Source organism: Ceratotherium simum, chromosome 30 (assembly GCF_057802395.1).
Source record: "Ceratotherium simum simum isolate JZ-2026a chromosome 30, ASM5780239v1, whole genome shotgun sequence".
Taxonomy (NCBI): Eukaryota; Metazoa; Chordata; class Mammalia; order Perissodactyla; family Rhinocerotidae; genus Ceratotherium; species Ceratotherium simum.
Genome location: NC_141929.1, coordinates 34,741,450 through 34,762,832, shown reverse-complemented (window position 1 = coordinate 34,762,832; position 21,383 = coordinate 34,741,450). Strand labels below are relative to the sequence as shown.

Sequence of the window (21,383 nt, the reverse complement as noted above, 5' to 3'; positions counted from 1 at the left end):
ACTTTACAGTGGCGCTTTTCCACATCACCGCGGGGAAAGCTCCTTGGCACTGGGGCCCCTGACCTGTGTGTGGTGCTGGCAGATGGCTTTCTCACCCTGGGCCCTGCCCTCTGGGCAGCGAGCGTGCTTGTGGGAGGGATGGCTGGAAGCTGGTGCCTGGGTGTGCACCCTCTCACCCGAGAACAGCACACAGACATCCGGGCAGGACAGGGGTGCAGGCACAGAGCACGGTGCCCGGCTGGGCCCTTGGTTAATGTCTGCTCTTGATATCATCAAACACAGCTGGCCATCCATGCATCGAAACACTGTGCCGTGGTGTAAGATTCCCCAGGGTGACGAACTGAAAGGTGATGACTGACATGTGATTGTTTGTTTTTAAAATGAGAGAGGATTTTTTTTCTGGAGAATTTTTATGTCATTGGTGATGGCTGGAAAACCTGCATTGGAAATCAGGGTATTAGAGAGGGAAAAATATATTTTGTGGTCTCCGTTCAGCGCTCCTGGTATATCCAGAGGGGCATTAAGAGCAACGATAATCATCAGCTCTGGGAACAGAAGAGGAGATGCAAACACAGGGCATCTCCTTTGTACGACTAGAGATACAACTTCGATGTGCTCGGAAGTACGTGTTAGCCTTGGCTTGAGAACAAATGGGCAGAACTTGGTTTGGGGCAGTGAGGCTGTGACGCAGTGACCCATGCGCTGAGGTGCCACCACCCTGGGGCTCTGGACCACCACTTCCCCATTTCCTAAAAGGAGAACCAATCCCTGCCACAGGAAGTGGTTTGTTCACGTTGGCATAAGTTGATAAAGGAAAAGCAGCCCTGCAGACACACCCTGGCATGAGAACGCGTCCTGCAGCGGATTGTGTGCAGAGGATGGGGAAGCGGATCTTGATCAGGGGGTCTTGTCCAAGTGCTTGACCTGGGCATCCCAGTGACCCTGAGGCCATCCAGTGCTAGGTCCCCCCACACAATCCAGGGTAATCTCCCCATCTCGAGGTCTTTAGCTTAATCACCTCTGTCTAGTCCCTTTTGCAAGTAAGGTAACATGTTCACAGATCCTGAGGATTGGGATGTGGACGTCTTTGAGGGGCCACTGTTGTGCCTACCACACCTACTAATAATGATGAAAATAAACACTGTTTTTTTGAGAGTTTACCAAATGTCAGAAATTCTTTTAAACTCTATTTTATCTCCTTTCCTCTTGAAACAATCCTTCAAGGTATGGATTGTCCCCATTTTTACAGATAAGCATAGGGAGGCCAGAAAGTCTCAGTGGCTTGCCTAAACTCATGGCGGACCCAGGTTTCAAGCTCAGGTGTGTCTGCAGAAACTGGGCTCCTGAGCCCTTAAACCTCCTGTTTCCCTTTACAAAGATGCGCCTGAGGCTGCGTGGTGAAGGGACTCATCTAAGGCCACCTAGTCCATATGTGGGACAGGCATCAGAATGCAGGTCTTCTGATGCCAGCCCAGTGCTCCTTCCAGTCTACAGCTCTTCCTGATGTAGTAATAATAAGAGCGCCAGCTAATGTCTTTTGAGCACACACTTCACGTTGGACACTGAACGAATCATTGACGTGCATTATCTTGATTGATCCATGTAAAAACCCTCTAAGGTAGGGACCACCATTTCATCCACTTCACAGGGGAGGAAACTGAGGCTTTGGAAGGTTACATGACTGTCCTCAACGTCCATTGAGAGTGGAGGGCCAGGACTGGCGCCTGCTGGCTATTCCCTCCCGTCTGTATCATCACAGTACCCCATGCAGCCCACTCTCTGGTCGGGTCCCATCGTCCCCGTGGTCCCACCTCATTTGCCTCTTCCATCTCCAGATGCCGCCTGTAAGAAGTACATGTCCAAGCTGAGGACCACGGTGTCTGCTCAGGCCCGTTTTCTCAACACCTACGACGGGGCAGAAAATCTTTGCCTGGAGGAAATATACACAGAGAACGTTCTGGAGATCCGGACGGAGGTGGGCATGGCTGGAGCCCCGCAGAAGAGCCCTGCCACCCTGGGCCTTGAGGACCTCTTCAGCACCCCCGGCCACCTCAACAAGGATGCGGACACCGTGCTGGTAGTGGGCGAGGCGGGCAGCGGCAAGAGCACGCTCCTGCAGCGGCTGCACCTGCTGTGGGCCACGGGGCGGGACTTCCAGGAGTTTCTCTTCGTCTTCCCGTTCAGCTGCCGGCAGCTGCAGTGCGTGGCGAAGCCGCTCTCCGTGCGCGCGCTGCTCTTCGAGCACTGCTGTTGGCCGGACCTTGGCCAGCAGGACGTCTTCCAGTTCCTCCTTGACCACCCCGACCGCGTCCTCCTCACCTTCGACGGCTTTGACGAGTTCAGGTTCAGGTTCACGGATCGCGAGCGTCACTGCTCTCCCACCGACCCCGTGTCTGTCCAGAGTCTGCTCTTCAACCTTCTGCAGGGCAACCTGCTGAAGAACGCCCGCAAGGTGCTGACCAGCCGTCCGGACGCGGTGTCGGCGTTCCTCAGGAAGTACGTGCGCACGGAACTCAGCCTCAAGGGCTTCTCGGAAGAGGGCATCGAGCTGTACCTGAGGAAGTGCCATCGCGAGCCCGGGGTGGCCGACCGCCTCATCTGCCTGCTTAAAGCGACCTCAGCCCTGCACGGTTTGTGCCACCTTCCTGTCGTTTCGTGGATGGTGTCCAAGTGCCACCAGGAGCTGTTGCTGCAGGGCAGGGGGTCCCCGAAGACCACCACAGATATGTACCTGCTGATCCTGCAGCATTTCCTGCTGCATGCCTCCCCAGCAGACTCAGCCCCCCACGATCCGGGACCTGGCCTGCTTCGAGGCAGGCTCCCCACTGTCCTGCACCTCGGCCAGCTGGCCCTCTGGGGCCTGGGCACGTGCTGCTACGTGTTCTCCGCCAAGCAGCTCCAGGCAGCACACGTCGACAGTGAGGACGTTTCTCTCGGCTTCCTGGTGCGGGCCAAAAGGGTTGTGCCAGGCAGCGTGGCCCCCCTGGAATTCCTGCACATCACTTTCCAGTGCTTTTTTGCTGCGTTCTACCTCGTACTCAGTGCTGACACGCCGCCGTCCTCGCTCAGATACCTCTTCAATTGTCGCAGGCCAGGCAGCTCGCTGCTGGCCAGGCTGCTGCCTGCCATGTGCGTGCAGGGCTCGCGGTGCAGGGAGGGCAGCGTGGAAGCTTTGCTGCAGGGGGCCGAGCCTCACAACCTCCAGATCACAGCGGCCTTCCTGGCAGGACTGTTGTCCCGGGAGCACCGGGGCCTGCTGGCCGAGTGCCAGGGGTCTGAGAAGGCCCTGCTCCGGCGCCAGGCCTGTGCCCGGTGGTGTCTGGCCCGCAGCCTCCACAAGCATTTCCACTCCATCCCGCCAGCTGTGCCGGGCGAGGCCAAGAGCATGCACGCCATGCCCGAGTTCGTCTGGCTCATCCGGAGCCTGTACGAGATGCAGGAGGAGCGGCTGGCGAAGGAGGCTGTGCGTGGGCTGGACGTCGGGCACCTTAAGCTCACGTTTTGCAGCGTGGGCCCGGCCGAGTGTGCCGCCCTGGCCTTCGTGCTGCGGCACCTCCGGCGGCCTGTGGCCTTGCAGCTGGACCACAACTCTGTGGGTGACATTGGCGTGGAGCAGCTGCTGCCTTGCCTCGGCAGCTGCACGGCTCTGTAGTGAGTGTTGCTGGGTGATGCTGGCTGGGCGTGGTGGGAATGACACCATCGAGGTGCAGGTGCGGGAGCACCGTGCTGGGATCCAGGAGTTCAGGCCCACCCCAGCCCTGCCACCCCTTCTGTGTAAGGACCCCACCCGTCCCTTCTCCAGTCTGGGCCTTAGTTTAAATATAGGATAATGATAGCCATGATTCATTGAACGTCCTACGTGACAGCCACTTTGCTAATCACTTCCTGGAATTACCTCCTTTGCTCCCCCCGCCCTCCCTGGTCTGCAGCAGGCACATTCTTATCCCCATCATCCTAAACTCGAGGCTCAGAGAAGCCAAGTAACTTGTCCAGGGTCACGTAGGAAGTGGCAGAGCTGGGATTCACAGATCACATCTCTCTGGTTAGAAGCCCTTCCCCCGACAAGCAGCCTGTCTGTGGACGGGCTTCAGAGGATCTGTGACAACCTTGAAGTCACACGCAGAGTTTTGTCTAATATATGTCTGTATTAGGAACTGCCCCAAATCGGAGGTGACTTCTGCCCCATCAGAAACTTTAAAATCCCAACGAGATGGGAATTTCGGGACCCGAGAAAGAGAAAGTGGCTGCAGAGTCTCGCCTGCGCCTTTATTCCTTACGTAGTGCTGTGTCCACGCGAGATTTTGCCGTCACCCTTGCTGCTTTCCGCCGCTGTCGGAAGGTGTGAGGTCCCCCCTCTGGAACGTCTGTGCCCCAGCACCCGGGAGCCTCTCTCCATGTCTTGGGCCAGGTGAGGGCAGAGTGTATCCAGGTGTGGCCAGGTAAAGGAAGGATGGCCAGTACAATACTCTATTTCCCTGGGAAGGAGGAATCATGATATTTTCACTCAGGAATTTCGAGACCTGTCTGTGGGGCTATCTTCCTGAGCACGCTGCAGGCTCCCCAACTCCCCTTCCAGCCCTGAAAGGGGGTGTCCTGGTCCCTATTTATAACCTCTGAGGAAGCAGAAGTTGTAGCTTAAAGTCTACTCTCAGCCTCCCAGGGCTTTTGGTCTACCCCGGGTGACGTTATTTGACCGTAATTAAGGGACTTACCTCTCCTTGTATATATTAGGATGACATTCCTTCTCGAGGCCACAGCAGCAGGATTTTTTTCCTCTGTGGAGCAGACACACAGATATCTACTAGAAACTGTGCGGTGACCTTTGTCATCTCTTACATAGGAACTGTGATCATAAGTTGATAAATATGATGTAATAATATAATGTATAACATATCATATGGAGTTAATATGTATATTATATGTAATTAATATATATGATAAATATGAATATATCAGGAGGAAACAGATGACGCACTTAAATCGGATGATTTGAGGAGAGTTTAATAAGGGACTGTTTACACGTCTTGGGTAGGAGTTAGGAAGAGCAAAAAGGGATGGTGCAAGGTCCTGGGGTAGTAACAGTGGGGGTGGGCCGGGGTCGTTATCCTCCTTAGGCCTGACAGACAGGGCAGGGAAGGAGTAGTTATTAGCTGAGAGGACGGTATGGAGAGGGCAGCCTGATGGGAACTGCAGCAGCCCGGAAGGGTGGGGTCTGGGGGAATAAGGCCCAGCCCTTACTCTCCTCCCCATTCTTGCCTTCCACCGGGGCCTTCTGCTAGCTAAACCCAACAGGGAGCCAGAGCTGGGTGCCTGCTGCTGTAGTCGATGGGAATCAGCCCCCCAGCACCGAGAGCCAGGTAGAGAAGGGGGAGAGTGGATCTGGCCAGGTAAACGGAGGATGGCTGGTACAATACTCTATTTCCCTAGGAAGGAAGAATTGCGATATTTTCACTCAGGAATTTCGAAACCTGTCTGTGGAGCTATTTTCTTGAATGTGCATTTTTCTGGATAGCGGACCCCTAGTTCTCAAAGGGGTCCTTGAACCCCAAGAGGTCAGGAAGCACTGGCGTGGATGATCCACATAGATCCATCCCTAGGATGAATGGATCCTTTCTCCTTGGTTAGGAAGGCCCACGTGAGTCCCATGGCGTGTGGAGGAGCTGAGTGGAGGCTGGGGGCCTGTCTCTCTTTTCAGAGAAAGGTAAGGATGGTCTGGCTCTAGTGCTCAGACTCTGGTGTGCAAAGGGGCTTGTGGAAATGAGATTCTCGGGCCTGTCTCTGGCGATTCCCATCCTGAAGGTCTGGGGTGGGAGCTCAGGAATCTGTTTTTAACACAGTGATTCTGATACAAGCAGTTCAGAGGCCAGACTGTGAAGACTGCTGGCCTGTGGGAACCAGCTTGATTCTCCATTAGCAGTTAAAGCCCTTAACCAAGTTGCACTGCTGTTCCCCTCCACACACGCGGTATTGACGTTGCCAACACGGTGTGGAGGGGAAACAACCGTGAGGTTGCTGAGTTGGCGTTTCCTGTGTGAGGGAGAGTCAGAGAGGCAGAAAGACAGAGAGGGAGGGAGGGAGCGAGGGGAAGAGAGGCTCCTCTCACGCAGAGCCACGCTACATCTCTCCCACTTGAAGTGTTCCCATGCCAACTGACACCCTCAGCCCCCAGGAAGCCCCGTGTACAAAGTGCCCCTCTGTGGGTGTCTTTAGACCCTGGCTGTGACTCTAGGGGGATGGCTTTCGAAGGTTTGTGACCGTGACCCCCAGTGAGAGAGGGTGTGAGTGGGCACACAGGCGTGCAAAACTGAAACCAGAGCTGCACAGATTGACTTTCCCTTATTTACTCCGATACGCTCTCCTCTCTTCTTCTTTTCTGTTCTTTTTCCATTTAAAACAGTGCTGCTCGAGGGCCAGCCCTGTGGCCTAGTGGTTAAGTTCGGTGCACTCTGCTTTGGCAGTCTGGGTTCGCAGGTTCGGATCCCGGGCGCAGACCTATAGCACTCGTCTGCCACGCTGTGGTGGCGAGCCACATGGAAGATAGAGGAAGACTGGCACAGATGATAGCTCAGGGTGAATCTTTCTCACCAAAAAACAAAAAAAAGCTGCTCAGAACCTTCAGAGGTCACCAATGGGTCATGACATCTGACCTTAGAGCCCAGAGAAGGCCAGAAAGGAGAGGCCACACAACGTCATGGTAAAGAGTAGGCTTTGGAGCCAGACCACCTAGGCCCAAATCCTTTAGGCGCTGTGCCACCTTGGCAAGGTAACTTCACTTGCTGTGCCTTATTTCTAATGGACATCAGCATAATACCTACTTCAGGGCTGTGGGCATTAAATGCCGTTACTCCTGGGCAGTGCTTAGGACAGTGGCAGCACGTCAGAAGCTCCGTACCTCTGACCATCATGATCACAGGTAGCTTTTACCTTGTGCCAGGTGCTCACTGTCTGTGTGCACTGTGTCGGGTGCACTGTCTCTTTAAATCCTCACCAGGGCCGGTGAGGTCAGTAACAGCATCCTTCCCTTTTCACAGATGAGGGGACCAGCAAATAGCTAGTAAGTGGCCACTTGGGATCAGGACTTCCGCTGACGGAGTCCCGATCCTGAGCTATTACGCTTCAAGACAGGGCCTCCCCTTCCCCAGTCTGCCTGCAGGTGAAGAGCGTGAGTACCCTGGGAGTCTGTATTTTAGGGAAGCTTTCAGACCGTCTTGTCATCAGGCCAGTTTTGGGAACGCTGCCCGGAGAGGAGTGTCAGAGGGGACCTGCTAGGCAGGCTGTGGCCTGTAGGAGTGATGTCGTTGGGGTGAAGGGCTGGTCAGCAGGGCCTCACTAACCACCCATTGCATGCTGGTTTTGGCCACTCTCGTCTGACTGGTCTGCCATGTGCTCACCTGGACAGAGGTAACATCATCTCCCCCAGGGGTCGCCTGCCTGGTTCCCTGTCCCTTCCCATGCGTCAGCTCCTGTCCGCCTCAGCCTCAGAACCTTCTGCAAGGCCACTGTGATTCTCGTTTCCGTTTTACAGAACTGCGAATTAGGACGGTGACTTCCCGGGGATTCCATGTTCATCAGGAGGGGCCCTGAGTCCCCACCTCCTGAGCTGTCCCCCATGTAGTTAGTGCATGACATTAGTACCCTGGCCAGGGATGGAGGGAGTCGCCACTTTTCTGGGGTGCTCCGTCTTTGTGGCATTTCCCAGAAGCACAGATGCTGGCACCTTGGGGATGAGTGGAAGTCTTTTGGGGTTTGGTTCCTGTTTTTTTCCGCTCTCATCAGCTCTGTTTTCAAATCTATTTTGTGTTTTTTAGCTTACGAGATAATAATATCTCAGACCGAGGCATCTGCAAGCTCATCGAACATGCCCTTCACTGTGAGCAGCTGCAGAAGTTAGCGTAAGTTGGGCTGACCACGGACATCAGGCCCCATGTCCCCAACCCCACTCCAGGCCACGCCCCCTGGGCCACAGCCGTGAGCAAGTGACGGGCTGGGGCAGGGGTGTTTGCGTGTCTAGAGGGCGTGGGGTGACGCCTGTCTGGAGGGAACGGGCTACCCTGGGTTTGGGTGGTCATTTTCCTTGACTGTGCCTTGTCTCCATGTCGCCTCTCTCTCGGAACTTTCCAGTCTATTCAACAACAAATTGACGGATGGCTGTGCACACTCCATGGCCAGGCTCCTTGCGTGCAAGCAGAACTTCTTGGCATTGAGGTGAGCCTAGGGCTTCCCTGTTCCCTGGAAACTGTTTTCTTCCCCATGGCTGAGTCAGTTCGGTCTGGTCTCTGCCCTGGCTCGCCCACACTGGGCTCCTGATCTCCTGGCTGAATCCAGGGGCAGGGTCTCCTTTTGAGCAGGGTTTTGCTAATGGATTGACCTCCACAGCAAACCCTGGACCAGCTTTGCCACGGGCTCCCTGTCCTTTGACCTTAGCCGCCAGGGCTGAAGAGGGTTTCCAGGCCCTTTTCCTTCCCTGTGTCTAGGAGCGTCCCAAGGTCTCCGGGCTTCCCTGGTGTACGTGGAGCCCGTGCTGCGAGGGGAGGCACACAGCAGACACTCGCCACCTCAGCTGTGACAGCTAGTTGCTGAGAAGCTCCCAGAAGATCCCTTCACTGCTTGGCGGGTCCCGGGTTTCCACTCAGTCTGGGACGCCTGCAATTCCGCTCCTCCCGGCCCTCCTGGCCTCAGCTGGAGTCTCTCTCCTCTCTGAAGCCATTAAATGGCCCCTCCAGCTGGTCTCGGGCTGGCCTGGCTTCTCTCTTTCTGGGATATTCTTGTCCCTGGCAGTAATTTTACGAGGCAGTAAAGAAGACAGAGTGAAGAACTGCTGCCCTCCATTCTTTCTACCTGCTCGGCTGGGTTTGGGGATGGGGGCTGCCATTTTTAAATAGTTGACCACGTCGCTCAGTCACAGGCAGGGCTGCTGAGGCCAGTGCCACAGGTGCCATTCTGTACAGAGGACTCTGTTGTGCTGCCACCACCTGCTCCCCCAGACTCACAGACCTGAGAGTGGCCGTGGCCAGACCTGGGCTGGCCCAACCCCAGGGAGGGCTATGGGCAGCGGAAAGGTGCTGCACTTGGAGTTGGAGGCATGGGGTTTTGGCTAACAGAGCATCATGGTTGAGATCATGGGGCTCTGGAGTCAGACCGAGTGAGGTTTGAATCTAGGATCCCTGAGATTTGAATCCTCATTAGATGTGTGACCTTGGGTCAGACCAATGTCTCTGTGCCTCTGTTTCCCTTTCTGTAAAATGGAGATAGTAATAATAGCTACCTCACAGGTTGTTGTGATGATTAATTAAGCGAGTTACTATACGTATATACAATATAGTAAGTGCTTTATAGAGTGAGTTGAGAGATCGTGGGTAAATCACATAAGTTCTCAGTGTGTTTAGTCCAGCCTTCCAAGGAGGGCTTAGATGTGCAACACATTTACTGGGAAAATGCCTATGAGGGGAAATGGGGAAGGGAGCTGGGGAGGCTGGGAGAGTCATCAGATTGCAACACAGGTCTGACCCTGAATGAGGGAGAGAGGGAAAGGAGTGTGGTTGACTTCAGTGCAGTTCTGAGAGAGTACGGAAGGCTGTGGGGAGGCCTCCAGCCAAGCCTGCCCGCAGAGGAGTCTCATGGCTCCTGGGCACTGGCTGGGAGCAGGCTGTGGGGAGCAAGGCTTGGTGCAGAGGTGACGTTGGAATTCCCAGCACAGCAGTTAGGCAACCTGTGGTCGGAGGTGTGAGAGGCCGCCCCATCCGTTCTCGAAGGGGATGATGATACCTGCCCTGTAGGATTGTTGTGAGTCGCAGTGGCTTAATGTGTATGAAAGTTCTCTGAAAAAATGAAAGCGTGTTATTATTCCAGGAAGCCTGAGTTTGTGGTGAGAGTTCTGGGGTCCTCTCTGAAGCTCTCTGAGGGGTCTGGATTTTGCTGAAACCCCCTTGCCAACCCCTGCCCAGAGGCTCAGTAGGATCCCTTCCTCTGTCCCAGCCCCTGGGCCTGCCCAGGCTCTTTCAAAACAGGTGAATGCTACCTGTAACCACAATGGATCTGGAACGCTGCAGGGGGCACGCTGGAGTCTAGTGTCGGCAGACCAGCAGGCGGCTGGGACGGGAAGGTGTGACAGTGAGTCACCCTTGCTCCCCTGGGGAAACCGCCTCCCAGACGGCTGTCTATTGTGCCTCCTGCCCTGCCAGTCACACTGCTTTGCAAAACAGGCTCCCCCAGTCCTTTCCCTTTGCTGGTGGAAAATGAAATCGTGGGAGCCAGTGAGTAAGCTCCCCTCTCACCCCCCAGCACAGACAGCACACATTATGTCTGCTGGGAGGGGCAGGAGCCAGGGGACGGCTCCTGTGTCCCGCAGAGAGGGCCTCCAAGCTTTGTTCTGTGTTTCTCTGTCCACGCCTCACTTTCCCCACCAGCCCCAGGCCTCCACGGTGCTAATGGTCCTCATGTCCTGCATCCTTTCTGTCTTCCCTTCCAGGCTGGGGAATAACCACATCACTGCCGCGGGCGCCGTGGTGCTGGCTGAGGGTCTCCGAGCCAACACTTCCCTGCAGTTCCTGGGGTAGGCTGGATTCTGGGGCAGAGGGGCTACACGGAGGGGCGTGGGGCTTGTAATTTAGGGGAAGGTGAAACCCTTCAGCAGGAAGGCCCCAGAGGCAGCCCAAGCTACAGTGGGAGGGCGAGGCAGGAGAGAGTAGGTGGCCCTTGGCTGCCTCGGCGCTTGCTTGTCACTCGATAAACAGGAAGTTCAGGATGTCTGGGGTGGCAGGGGGGCAGTGCCCACGCTGCTGGCAGGAAGCCCTCTGGTCCTTGCTGGTGCTAGGGCTGTGCTTCTCACCTTTGTCTTGCATTGGAGCCACTTGGGAGCCACGCCATTGCCTGAGCCCCACCCCAGACAAATTAAATCAAGTATCTAGATACGGTGCCCAGGGATCAGTAATTTTGAAAAGCTCCCAGAGGATGCGCAGCCAGGGGTGAGAACCCAGGGAAGAGAAGGAAGTGAGGAAGGCTGGAGACTGCAGCTAAGATGGTGGGGTTTCGCCAGCCCCTTCAGAGCTCTTGCTTGCTGCACAGCCACGCCAGGCCTGCAGGGAGGGGAGGGGAGTCAGACGCAGGTGGGAGGGCAGTCCAGTGGACCCAGGGCCCCAGTGGGGCTTATTCTGTTTGCTGGGCAGAGCGACTGCCCCCCAGGGTTGCACCCACGCAGTGCCCTGCAGCCCCTCTTCTGTCCCTTCTTGTCCTGGTGTGAACTGAGGTCCATTTGACAAGAACTGGGGGTTTTAGAACCCAAGACTAGAGGAGGAGAGAATAACCTTAGCGCCCAGGTGTTCCAGCCCATTTCACAGACAGGCACGTTGCCCACAAGCTCAGTTGAGCCAGGAGAGGGACTGCGTTCCTGGAGAGATCAGCACCTTTTCCAGGCTGCATTAGTAGCAGCACAGAGTCTAGAACAAGGGGGGCCACAGCCCCACTGAGCTCTTTCCTGCTTGAGGTCACGTCTGGCACGTCTGGGTCTTTATCCTTCATATATATTAAGGCCCCTGTCTGGGCCGGGCACTGTGCTAAAACCCCAAGCACTATCACGTGACACACACTGTGCTGTAACTTGCATTGTGTATCTTAACGATATGTGGGCATATTTTCACATCATATGACTCATTTTTTAAAGAATAGCTGCTTAGTATTCCACTGGTGGGAGGCCGTAATCTATTTAACTGGTCTCCTGCTGATGCACACTTAGGTCGTTTCCAGGTTTTTTGCTGTTGCAGTGTCATATCCATATCCATATATGTCATATCCATAGCTCAATAAATATTTACCTGATGAATGGAAGTGCAGGGAACATTCTGGCTCAGCTCTCTTGCGTGCTTGTGCACATTCTCGTCCAGCCTGACTTCCTGTGTGTAAAGTAGCCGGTGCCAAGGGATGAGCTGGGAAGGGATGTTTCCAAATCACAGTGGGTCTGAGGAGGATGAGCCCGAAGGTGAAGGGGTTAGACACCGTGAAGGACCTGGGGATGTGAGAAGGAGCAAGAGATGAAGAGCTGGCTTGTGGAAGAAGAGTTAGACTTGTTCTGGGTGGTCCCAGGGGGTAGTTAAGGACGTGTGGGTGGCACTTACCAGGAAGCAGATCTGACCTAAATGTCAGGAAAAATGTCACAACCGTGTGAATTGCCGTTGAGAGTGAGTTCCCCGTCCCTGAGGGTATGTGCTGGGTGGGCCTCTACTATTCTGTAAATCTGATTTAAAGCAACTAAAAAATCTGAGTGACGTTTGGCCATCCCTCCAAAAAGATGGAGGCAGGTCTATTTTGCTGGGACCTAGGAGGCCCACTGAGACCTGTCTGCAATTGGGGCTCCTGCCCCACTGGCTGGGGCCATAGAGAGGAGGGGCACTGTTGGCAAATGTCTAGAACACGTGGCAGGTACTCACTGACATTGACTCTGTTGGCCTTTTCAGGTTCTGGGGCAACAAGGTGGGCGACAAGGGGGCCCAGGCCTTGGCTGAAGCCTTGGGTAGTCACCCCAGCTTGAAGTGGCTCAGGTGAGCTTCAGTGTCTGTCTGCAGTTGTCATGGGGAGCCAGCATGAGGAGGGCAGAGCTTGGACCAGTTATGAAGGTCTTCGAACTTCAGTTTTACCCCCCATGTTAGGGGGTGGGATGGAAAGAAAGACCGTTGGGTTTGGAGGCAGGACACTTGAGTCTTTGTGGGTGACTTTGGAGATGATGTCCCTTCTCCTCTCAACGGTCTTGATTCCCTATCTGTAAATTGAAGATCTTGAGCTGGATCAGATACATTTTATCTCAAGGACCAATTCCAATCCATTGGAGGTGGCTGCCTAGTACACCATGTTGTGAAGGATTCTAAGGCTGCTTCTGAGCTTAACGAAAGAGTACTGTAATCAAGTAGTGATGTCTGAAATGGAGCAAATGAGGACATGGGCCTATGTGTGCCATGTGTTCTGCCCTTCATGGGTTAGCTTATCTCTGAGGTCCCTCCCTGCTCTGACACGCTTTTGTTCCTCGATTACATCCAGCCTGGTGGGGAACAACATTGGCAGTGTGGGTGCTCAAGCCTTGGCGTTGATGCTGGAAAAGAACGTGGCCCTGGAAGAACTCTGGTGAGTTCGGGGGATTCCCTGCTCTGGGAGATTCTTCCTTCCCTGGCCTCATCCGTGGAAGCAGTTGTTTGGAGAAGACAAAGGTGGATGACTGAGCAACTGGGTGATTAAGCTTGTCTTTCTGTGTCCTGGGTGGCATGAAGCTTCTAGAGCCTGTCATATTTAATTCTAAGCCTTTTTATTTAATTCTATTTATTGGTTTGTTGGTTTGTTTACTGCTTCCACATGGCATAACGGTTGAGAGCACAGACTCTGGGATCAAGCAGGCTGAGCTTCAAGGCCTGCTGTGATCTTGGGCAAGTTAAACACAATCTGAATCTCAGGTTTCTTACCTGCAAAATGAGGGTACGAATGCTTCCAACTATAAAACACGTTTGTAGAAATTAAATGAGGTCATGAGTGTAAAGAGCTTAATGTAGTGCCTGACATATGTGTAAGCACTCCACAAATGTTACATTGTAATGGTATTACTCCAGTATTAGTAGTATTACTCCAGTATTAGTAGTACTGTATGCAGTATTACTGCTACTATTGCTGCTGCTGTGCTACAGCTGCTACTAGTACCGTGATTGCTACTACAGCTAATAACATTTTGTTATTTCAGAGTGAATGGGAGGGCCTAAGAACACTGGGTATTGGAGTCAGGGTCACCTCGAAAGGTGGAGTGGACTTTGGGGGAAGATAAAAGATGAACCAGGAATCGTATTTACACTATTGACCCAAAACTAATTCCAAGTCTTCCATGCTTTCGATGCCACTAGTGTGGTCTTCTTGTGACGTGTTCTGGGAAGTTCCAAATTATATCAGGGAGATAAAATGCTGCTTTTTCTAGAAAGCAGAAGGGCACTGACACCCATGAGCATTGTCACCGATGGATATTGTCGGTGGGCCTTGGCGGTTGGCAGGCTCACTAGCTCTGCCGATGTCCAGTTGATTGTATCCTGATTGGATTTTGCCCCTCGGAATTTCTTGTTAGAAGAGCTCCCCACTGTGAGTGTATCAGTTATGATTACGTGAGGCTGCAAGTGAGGGAAAACCTCCATCTACAGTGGCTTAAAGCAGTAAAGGACTTATTTTTTCATGTGCAAGCAGTCTGGAGGTAGGCAGCATAAGGCCGGTATGGTGGCTACAGTAGGCCAGCAGGGTCTGGACTCTGTCTCTGTTCCATCACATCCTCAGTCTGTGGCTTCATCCTCATGATTGGTTGCCCTCACGGCCACAAGATGGCTGCTGCACCCACCTGTAGCACTACTGCTATATTCCAGGATTCAGGCCGTATATCCAGAGAGGGCAAAAGGCACGGGCCAGCTAGGTCTCTCCCGTTTAAAGGGCATTTGCAGGAGCCCTATCTGTCAGCTTCCCCTGATGCGTTAATGGATGTGGGTGCTGCTTGGCCAACCCTGGCTACAGTGGAGAGTGGGAAATGGAGTTTTTCACCGAGCACATGGCTGCCCCAAATGAAATAGGCTTCCATTCATAAGAAAGAAAGGGAAAATGGATACTGAGTCCCTGGGACAGGAGGAAACTTCTTATGCAGTGCAGCCCTGGGGCAAATTCTCTCCCAGAGATGTCCCTGGAATTGAGAAGCCTCACACCCTGTTTTGTCTGTTCTTACTTTATTAGTCAATGTGGATTTTCCAAATGGGGGACACATGGATTCATCTTTATTGACATCATCTTCTATAACAAACATTACCGTGTCAACTGGGTTTTCTCTCTTGTTCTTGCCAGTCTGGAGGAGAACCATCTCCAGGATGAAGGTGTGTGTTCTCTCGCCGAAGGACTTAAGAGAAATTCGAGTCTGAAAGTCCTGAAGTAAGGAAGCCGGGAGCAGGAGCCGGGACAAGAATGACTGGCCTCTGGAGGGGGGGTTTCTGAATCGGAGATCTGGGCAGCTCCCCAGCCTGGCTGACGCACACAAGGTGGCCTAGTGGAGAACACCTGGCGTTGTCTAGGTTCCCCCAAACGCAGGCTGAGACTCCGGTGCAGGGTGTTTACTGGGGAGGTGGTCCCCCCCAACACTGGTGAGAGAGTAGTGAAGTCAGGCAGGGAAGGAAGGGTACCAAGAAAGGGGGTGTCATCACCAGTTATCACCGAGGGCAGTGGGCGCAATCCTGCTGGGGAAGTGCAGGACCCCCACCCAATCGAGGGTCGAGACAGCAGGGGTATTGATCCACCAACTGTCTGTCCTTCATAGGTTGGTGTGTGCTTGTGGGGATGTTAATGTTAATCTGGCACTTCTGGTTTGCCCTGTGCATGCCTGAGCACGCTCCCAGGGTCCATAGAAAGGCCCGAGGCACAGAGTGGAAGTCTTCCCAGCAAGCAGCCCTCAGAGTTGGAGGTGAAAGCTGAGGGAGTATGGGCGGGTTATCCACTGCCTCTGCTACGGGGCTTGCAGGAGGTGCCACATGTCCAGGGGCGCCCTCTGGCTCGGGCAAGAGCATTCTTCTGATGGTCGTCTCCAGTGGTTCCTAATGTTGTGCTGTGCAGGTGGGCATGCTCGTGTTTATCCACGTGTACATTCATTCATTTGTCATGCACTCATACAAACATTCATCCGTCTATGTATTGATACCAGAAGTGTTTCTAGAGCACCCACTCCGTGCCAGGCACTGAGGAAAGAGTGGTAAAAAGGACAGAGCAGCCCCTGCTCACATAGCTCTTAAATTCTAATGAGAGAGACAGATAATGAACAAGTAAGTACACAAGGTCATTTCTGTTATACAGTCGTGCATCACATAATGACGTTTCGGTCAATGACTGACTGCATATGTGACAGTGGTCCCATAAGATTAGTACCATAGAGCCTGGGTGCGCAGTAGGCTATATCATCTAAGTTTGTGTAAATACACTCTATCATGTGCGCACAATGATGAAATCACCTAATGACACATTTCTCAAAACGTGTCCCTGTCGTTAAGTGACACAAGACTGTAATAAGGGCTCTACAGAGAATTTGAGAGGGAGATGTGACAGGGAGTGACCAGAGAGGGTGGGGTTGCTGCTGCTCAGGCAAGGCCTCTCTGAGAAGGTGGCATTTGAGTTGAAAACTGAATAACAAGAAGGTTTCTGCTATGCTGAGGTCTCAGGGAAGCACATTCCTGATGGATAGAACAGCAAGTGCAGAGACCCTGTGGCAGAAAGGAGCTTGGAGGTTTTGAGGACAGAAAGAAGGCCTGTGTGGTTGGACTATAGTGGAGAGTGGAGTGGGGCAGAGGCAGGGGAGCAGGCCACATGGGCCTCAGTGCCATGGGAAGGGTTTGGGGTTTATTCTAAGGGCATTAAGAAGCTTTTGGAGGGTTTTAATGAGGGTAGTGACATGATCTGATTTTCATCATAAAAAGATCACCCTTGCTGCTTTGTGCAGAACAGATGGAAGAGGGGTAAGGTGAAGGCAGGGAGACCAGTCAGGAGGCTCCCGCCGTCTTCCAAGGGAGAGATGACGGAGACTTGGATCAGGCTGAAGGCAGTGGAGAACGCTGTGGAAGGGGGCAGGAGCTCGTGGAGGTCCTGTGCGTCCAGGTGCTGGAGGGCTGGACAGTGGCAGCGTTGGTGGGGAAGTGATCGGGGACCACTGGTGGTGGACTCAGTGGGCAGGGACCCATTCCACAAGGAACGGAATGGCAGAGGTGAGCAGGAGCTCACAGGCTAGTGACCATCACAGGCTTATGTCGACGCTCTCCGAGGCTGGCGCCACACCGGCCGTGGTGCCAGAGGTCCCGTTTCACAGGGACGTCAGAGCATCATCAGACGGCTGCTTTTGCTGGAGGCGGGTGGCATCTGCCCTGGCAATGTGGCCCGAGGAAAAAACTCTCCTTCAGAGCCAGGCAGACGGCTGCCTCTGGGAGAGCATCTGCTTCGCTGCCAGCCTGCCATCCACTCTGGCAACACTTGTTTGTGCTGCTTTGCAGGGGCTAGGAAGTTGCCAAATGTTTGGGGAAAACACTTCCACTCAGCACATGGGTGAAAGTGGGCCAGGAGGCCCGGGGGAAGCCGGGATTTGTCTGAGCTGGGGTGCCAGGCTTTGCACACAGGGGGACCTCTGGCAATACCTGGTTTAGTATCGCCCAGGTGTGGAGGTAGCAAATTTGTCCTCCCTTGTTGTCATAGACTGACCCCACTCGATCCCTACAGATGCCAGGCAGAGGCAGCAGGAGTTGTCCCACGCTGCCTGTTGAGAGTCTTGTATTTCAGCATCACTGAACCATATCATCCTCCGCTGTTTCCCCGTAAAAATCGAGCTTTTCATATATCTTAAAAAAGAAAGAAAAAAAAAAAAAGATGCCTACATGCTTCTTTTTCCAGGCGTAGTCACTGCCAAGCATTGGTAAGAAGCAGGCTCTGGAGCCTGGCAGCCTGGGTGTGCACCCCAGCCCCCCGTTACCACCTGTCTCTCCTTGGACTGGTGCTTGGGTTGCCCTGAGTGTAAATGGGGATACTAATGGGAGCTCCTCACAGGGTTGTGAGCAGGCACTGAGATGATGTAGGTGATGAGCTGGCACGTAGTAAGAGCTCAACGAGTATTGGCTGTTATTAGTATTAGCATTGCTTTAGCGTCAGCTTCGGAGAAGGTCCTGATATTGTGGAGGTAGAAGGCAGGGAGCATAGATTATCTAGAAGGCCACACTATGAGCACAAGAACAGCATGGGGAACCATGGCTCTTCCCGTGCTGTCCCTGACAGCGTGCCATCTCCCCTCCCCATTCCCAACTTCGTATTTTCTCTAATCTGTGTCCCTGTGCCCCCAAGCCCTCCCAGATGAAAATGTTACTGTTCTTCGATTGTTTTCTCTCAGTTAAGTATGGTGTCAAGTGCTTTCGAATATGCCATTCTTTAATTCCTATCCTCCATGAGGTGGGTACTCTTTTAGGTCCATTTTACAGATGAGGAAATTGGGACTAATTTGCTTGAGATCTAAAAGGAAGTGGTGTAAGTTGGATTTGAGCCCAGGAAGTCTGGCCCCCAGGAAGAAAAATGCCCGTCCTTAACCACCATGCTATATAGCATCTTCCTAAAGGGGTAGCTACTAAATTAGATAAACGAATCTGGTGAACGGAGGAGAGGGGGGTGCCTTTCATCTTAGGCATTGAGCCTTGTGGATGGGCTCGTTGGAAATCTCAGACAGGAGAGGGCCATGTCAAGGGGGCAGGTGGCCTGCAGTAGGGCAGCCAACTCCTAAAGCCTCCTTTAATTGGACAGGCTCGAGAGGAGAAGCAAGCATCGTTGAGGCTCACCATTCTCTCTTCCTCTCCAGGCTGTCCAACAACTGTATCACCTACCTTGGGGCAGAAGCCCTCCTGCACACCCTTGAAAGGAATGACATCATCCTGGAAGTCTGGTAAGGCCCCTGGGCAGGCCTCTCTACGTCTCTGAGCCTCAGTTTTCCAGTCTGTAAAATGGGGCAAGGGGAGAGAGGAAGTTCAGCATTTCTAAGACCCCTTCCGGTGGCTTTCTGCATGTGATGGATCTTGTTCTCTCTCTGGGAAGGCTGTCTTCATGTCGCTAAGCAGGGACCAATTCTTTTATTTATTTATTTATTTTTAAAATTTTATTTATTTTTCCCCCAAAGCCCCAGTAGATAGTTGTGTGTCATAGCTGCACATCCTTCTAGTTGCTGTATGTGGGACGCGGCCCCAGCACGGCCGGAGGAGCGGCGTGTGGGTGAGCGCCCGGGACCCGAACCCAGGCCGCCAGCAGCAGAGCGCGCGCACTTAACCACTAAGCCAAGGGGCCGGCCCCAATTCTTTTATTTTTAAATCATGAATTCAGAAATGTCCCTGTTCTAGGCAATAGTGTGGGAATGGGGGTGTGGTTGAAGAATGAAATAAAAAACTCAGCTCGTGCCCTCCTGGGCGTTACATCCACCCTCACAGGTCAAGGCTGTTGCATCAGATTCTCTGCAGTTCTGGATGGAGGCGACACAGGGTGGGAACTGTTGCACAGTGTTTCCAAATCTTTATCATTAAAGGCCATATTCCCCTATGTATTTGAAAAAAGCATTGAGTCACAACTTCAAAGATTTAGCCTCCTTCTTTCTAAGGGTTTATTCATCACTCAGATAATAAGCAGAAAGTTTTCCCCTGGTTTAACATGTTATGAGTAAATGTCACTATATATGTTTCAGGCACTGGGCTAGAAAGCAATATTTTAAAACTAGGAGATTCCTTATAAAAATCCATGTTTTTAGAATTTTCTCAAAAAAGCTGGCAACTCTGGACCCCCATTCAAAATGCCAGTAATTAAGCAGAGCAGAGGAAGGGCTGACTCCACTGAGCTGGGCAAACCGACTCAGGCTGACCACAGACGCGCCCAGCTGGTTGTTTTGGTCCAGGCCCCTTTGGTTGCTGTGCATTACCTGCCTCATCCCGGGAAGCTTGTGTCCTCTGCTGTGAATATGCAGACTTGTCCCTCCCTTAAAAAGCATATCAGGGCAGCAGATATCAAATAGATAGATATCAAATGATGAGGTTAAAAATAAAGACTTCTAAAAATCTGTCCTGTGATAGAGAGATGTTTTTTTGTACAATTGTGTAATCCCTGTACCCCGTGAGGTCCTCATGTCCTGGCCAGAGTGTGGGTATTTTTTTAAAACCATTGCACAGTCCTAAGAAATGTCACATTCTGTGTCCTGGCAGAGCAAGCCAGCATCAGGTTGATATTTTAAGGGTTCTGATGTTATTTGCTGCCTGTTGGTGAAGCTTGGGAGGGCAGCCGGACTTGCTCATTGCATTCTTGACAGATTCTGCTGTTGCTTTAAAAAGAATCACCGGCCTTGGGGAGTCGAGGCCGGCTGGGTCCGGTGGGGACTCTTTGTGCAGAGTCACAGAGCCTTGTTTCATCATGCACGATGATTCATGAGCCGCCCCGGCCGGCAGAGGGTAAAACTAGCCCAGACTTCCCTCCCAGGAGAGCCGCAGCTGGGCAGAGGGTCAAGCCATCCAGGCAAGGGTTGAGAAAGCGGCAGCTTCCGTTTGAAAGCACTGTTCTCATTCTGTCCTCACTCCAGCCTCTCTTTGCTTGATCCCCGTTAGGCTCCGAGGAAACACTTTCTCTCCAGAGGAAATTGAGAAGCTCAGCCACAGGGACACCAGACTGCTGCTTTGATGTCTCCCGGCCAACGTTCGTCTCAGTTTGTTTGTGAGCAGGCCTTGGCTTTGGAGCCCAGCGGCTGGGTTACAGCCAGCAGCAGCCGGACCTGACAGATCCCTGTCCTGCCCAGGGCGAATACAATAGGTCACCTTTGTTCTGGCAGAGGAAGGAGCATCGCTGCCCTTCAGAATAGACTTTTCCAAAGCCTACTATTGCCATCAAGTTCTTCCCAAGATTAAATCCATGGGAAGTTGAGAGGGGGAGCCGCCCCTCTACATTACGGGGCTAGTTTCCAGCTGATCTGATGTGGGTCTGTGGGGCCCACGGATGTTACTGAGTGTTTATTGGTGTAGAGACCTGGATCCACGTGAAAGGCTCCTGCCCGCTTTTCTCACAATGAAGAGGGGGATTCAGGAAGAAGCTTTCTGCCACGTCTCAACTCATGGGTCCTCCATCCAGGCTGTTCCGGCGTGTGGTTCCTCCGCTCATCCTGGACCCCTGCACATGGCACTTCCTCCGTGGCTGAGAATTCAAAATATTGGTGTTCTCAGCTTTGATATTTCCCTTATAGCCACTCCCTACCCCCTACTTTCGTTACCCAGGGTGGGAGGGGCTACAATTTACCCTGCTTTCCTTTCTGGTATTATTGGAAGGGGACACATGGCAGCCATTTATTCCCTAAGACATTCTATATTTGCAAGAAAAATACAACCACACTACAGCTGGTATCACACTTGGACTTTTATTTCCAGTGAAATCAATTACTCTTTGGTTAAGACTTTGGGAGCCAGCCCTGGCGGTCTAGTGGTTAAGCTTTGGCGCTCTTACTGCCAGGGCCTGGGTTCGTTTCCCGGTCAGGGAACCACAGCACCTGTCTGTTGGTTGTCATACTGTGGCGGCTGCATGTGGCTGTGACGCTGAAAGCTATGCCACCGGTGTTTCAAATACCAGCGGGGTCACCCATGGTGGACAGGTTTCAGTGGAGCTTCCAGACTGAGACAGACTAGGAAGAAGGACCCAGCCACCCACTTCTGAAAAAATTGTCCATGAAAACCCTGTGAACAGCAGCGGAGTATTGTCTGATACAGCGCCAGAAGATGAGAGGATGGTGTAAGAAGACCCAGCAGGGTTCCCCGCTCCACTGTACACGGGGTCGCTAGGAGTCAGAATTGACTTGTAGGCAC

The 21,383-nt window shown here is 52.9% G+C and overlaps 1 protein-coding gene across 1 annotated transcript in view; it reads left to right on the top strand.

Annotated features, from left to right (window-relative positions):
- Positions 1–20,337, top strand: part of NOD2 (nucleotide binding oligomerization domain containing 2) — a 28,537-nt gene extending 8,200 nt beyond the window's left edge. Inside the window, exons 3-11 of the mRNA XM_014788374.2 lie at positions 1,836–3,651; positions 7,809–7,892; positions 8,122–8,205; positions 10,469–10,552; positions 12,450–12,533; positions 13,027–13,110; positions 14,842–14,925; positions 18,365–18,448; positions 20,142–20,337. Of these exons, the coding sequence (XP_014643860.1) occupies positions 1,836–3,651; positions 7,809–7,892; positions 8,122–8,205; positions 10,469–10,552; positions 12,450–12,533; positions 13,027–13,110; positions 14,842–14,925; positions 18,365–18,448; positions 20,142–20,214 (2,477 nt within the window). The 3' untranslated portion in view covers positions 20,215–20,337. The remainder of the gene's footprint in view (positions 1–1,835; positions 3,652–7,808; positions 7,893–8,121; positions 8,206–10,468; positions 10,553–12,449; positions 12,534–13,026; positions 13,111–14,841; positions 14,926–18,364; positions 18,449–20,141) is intronic.
- The last annotated feature ends 1,046 nt before the right edge of the window (positions 20,338–21,383 follow it).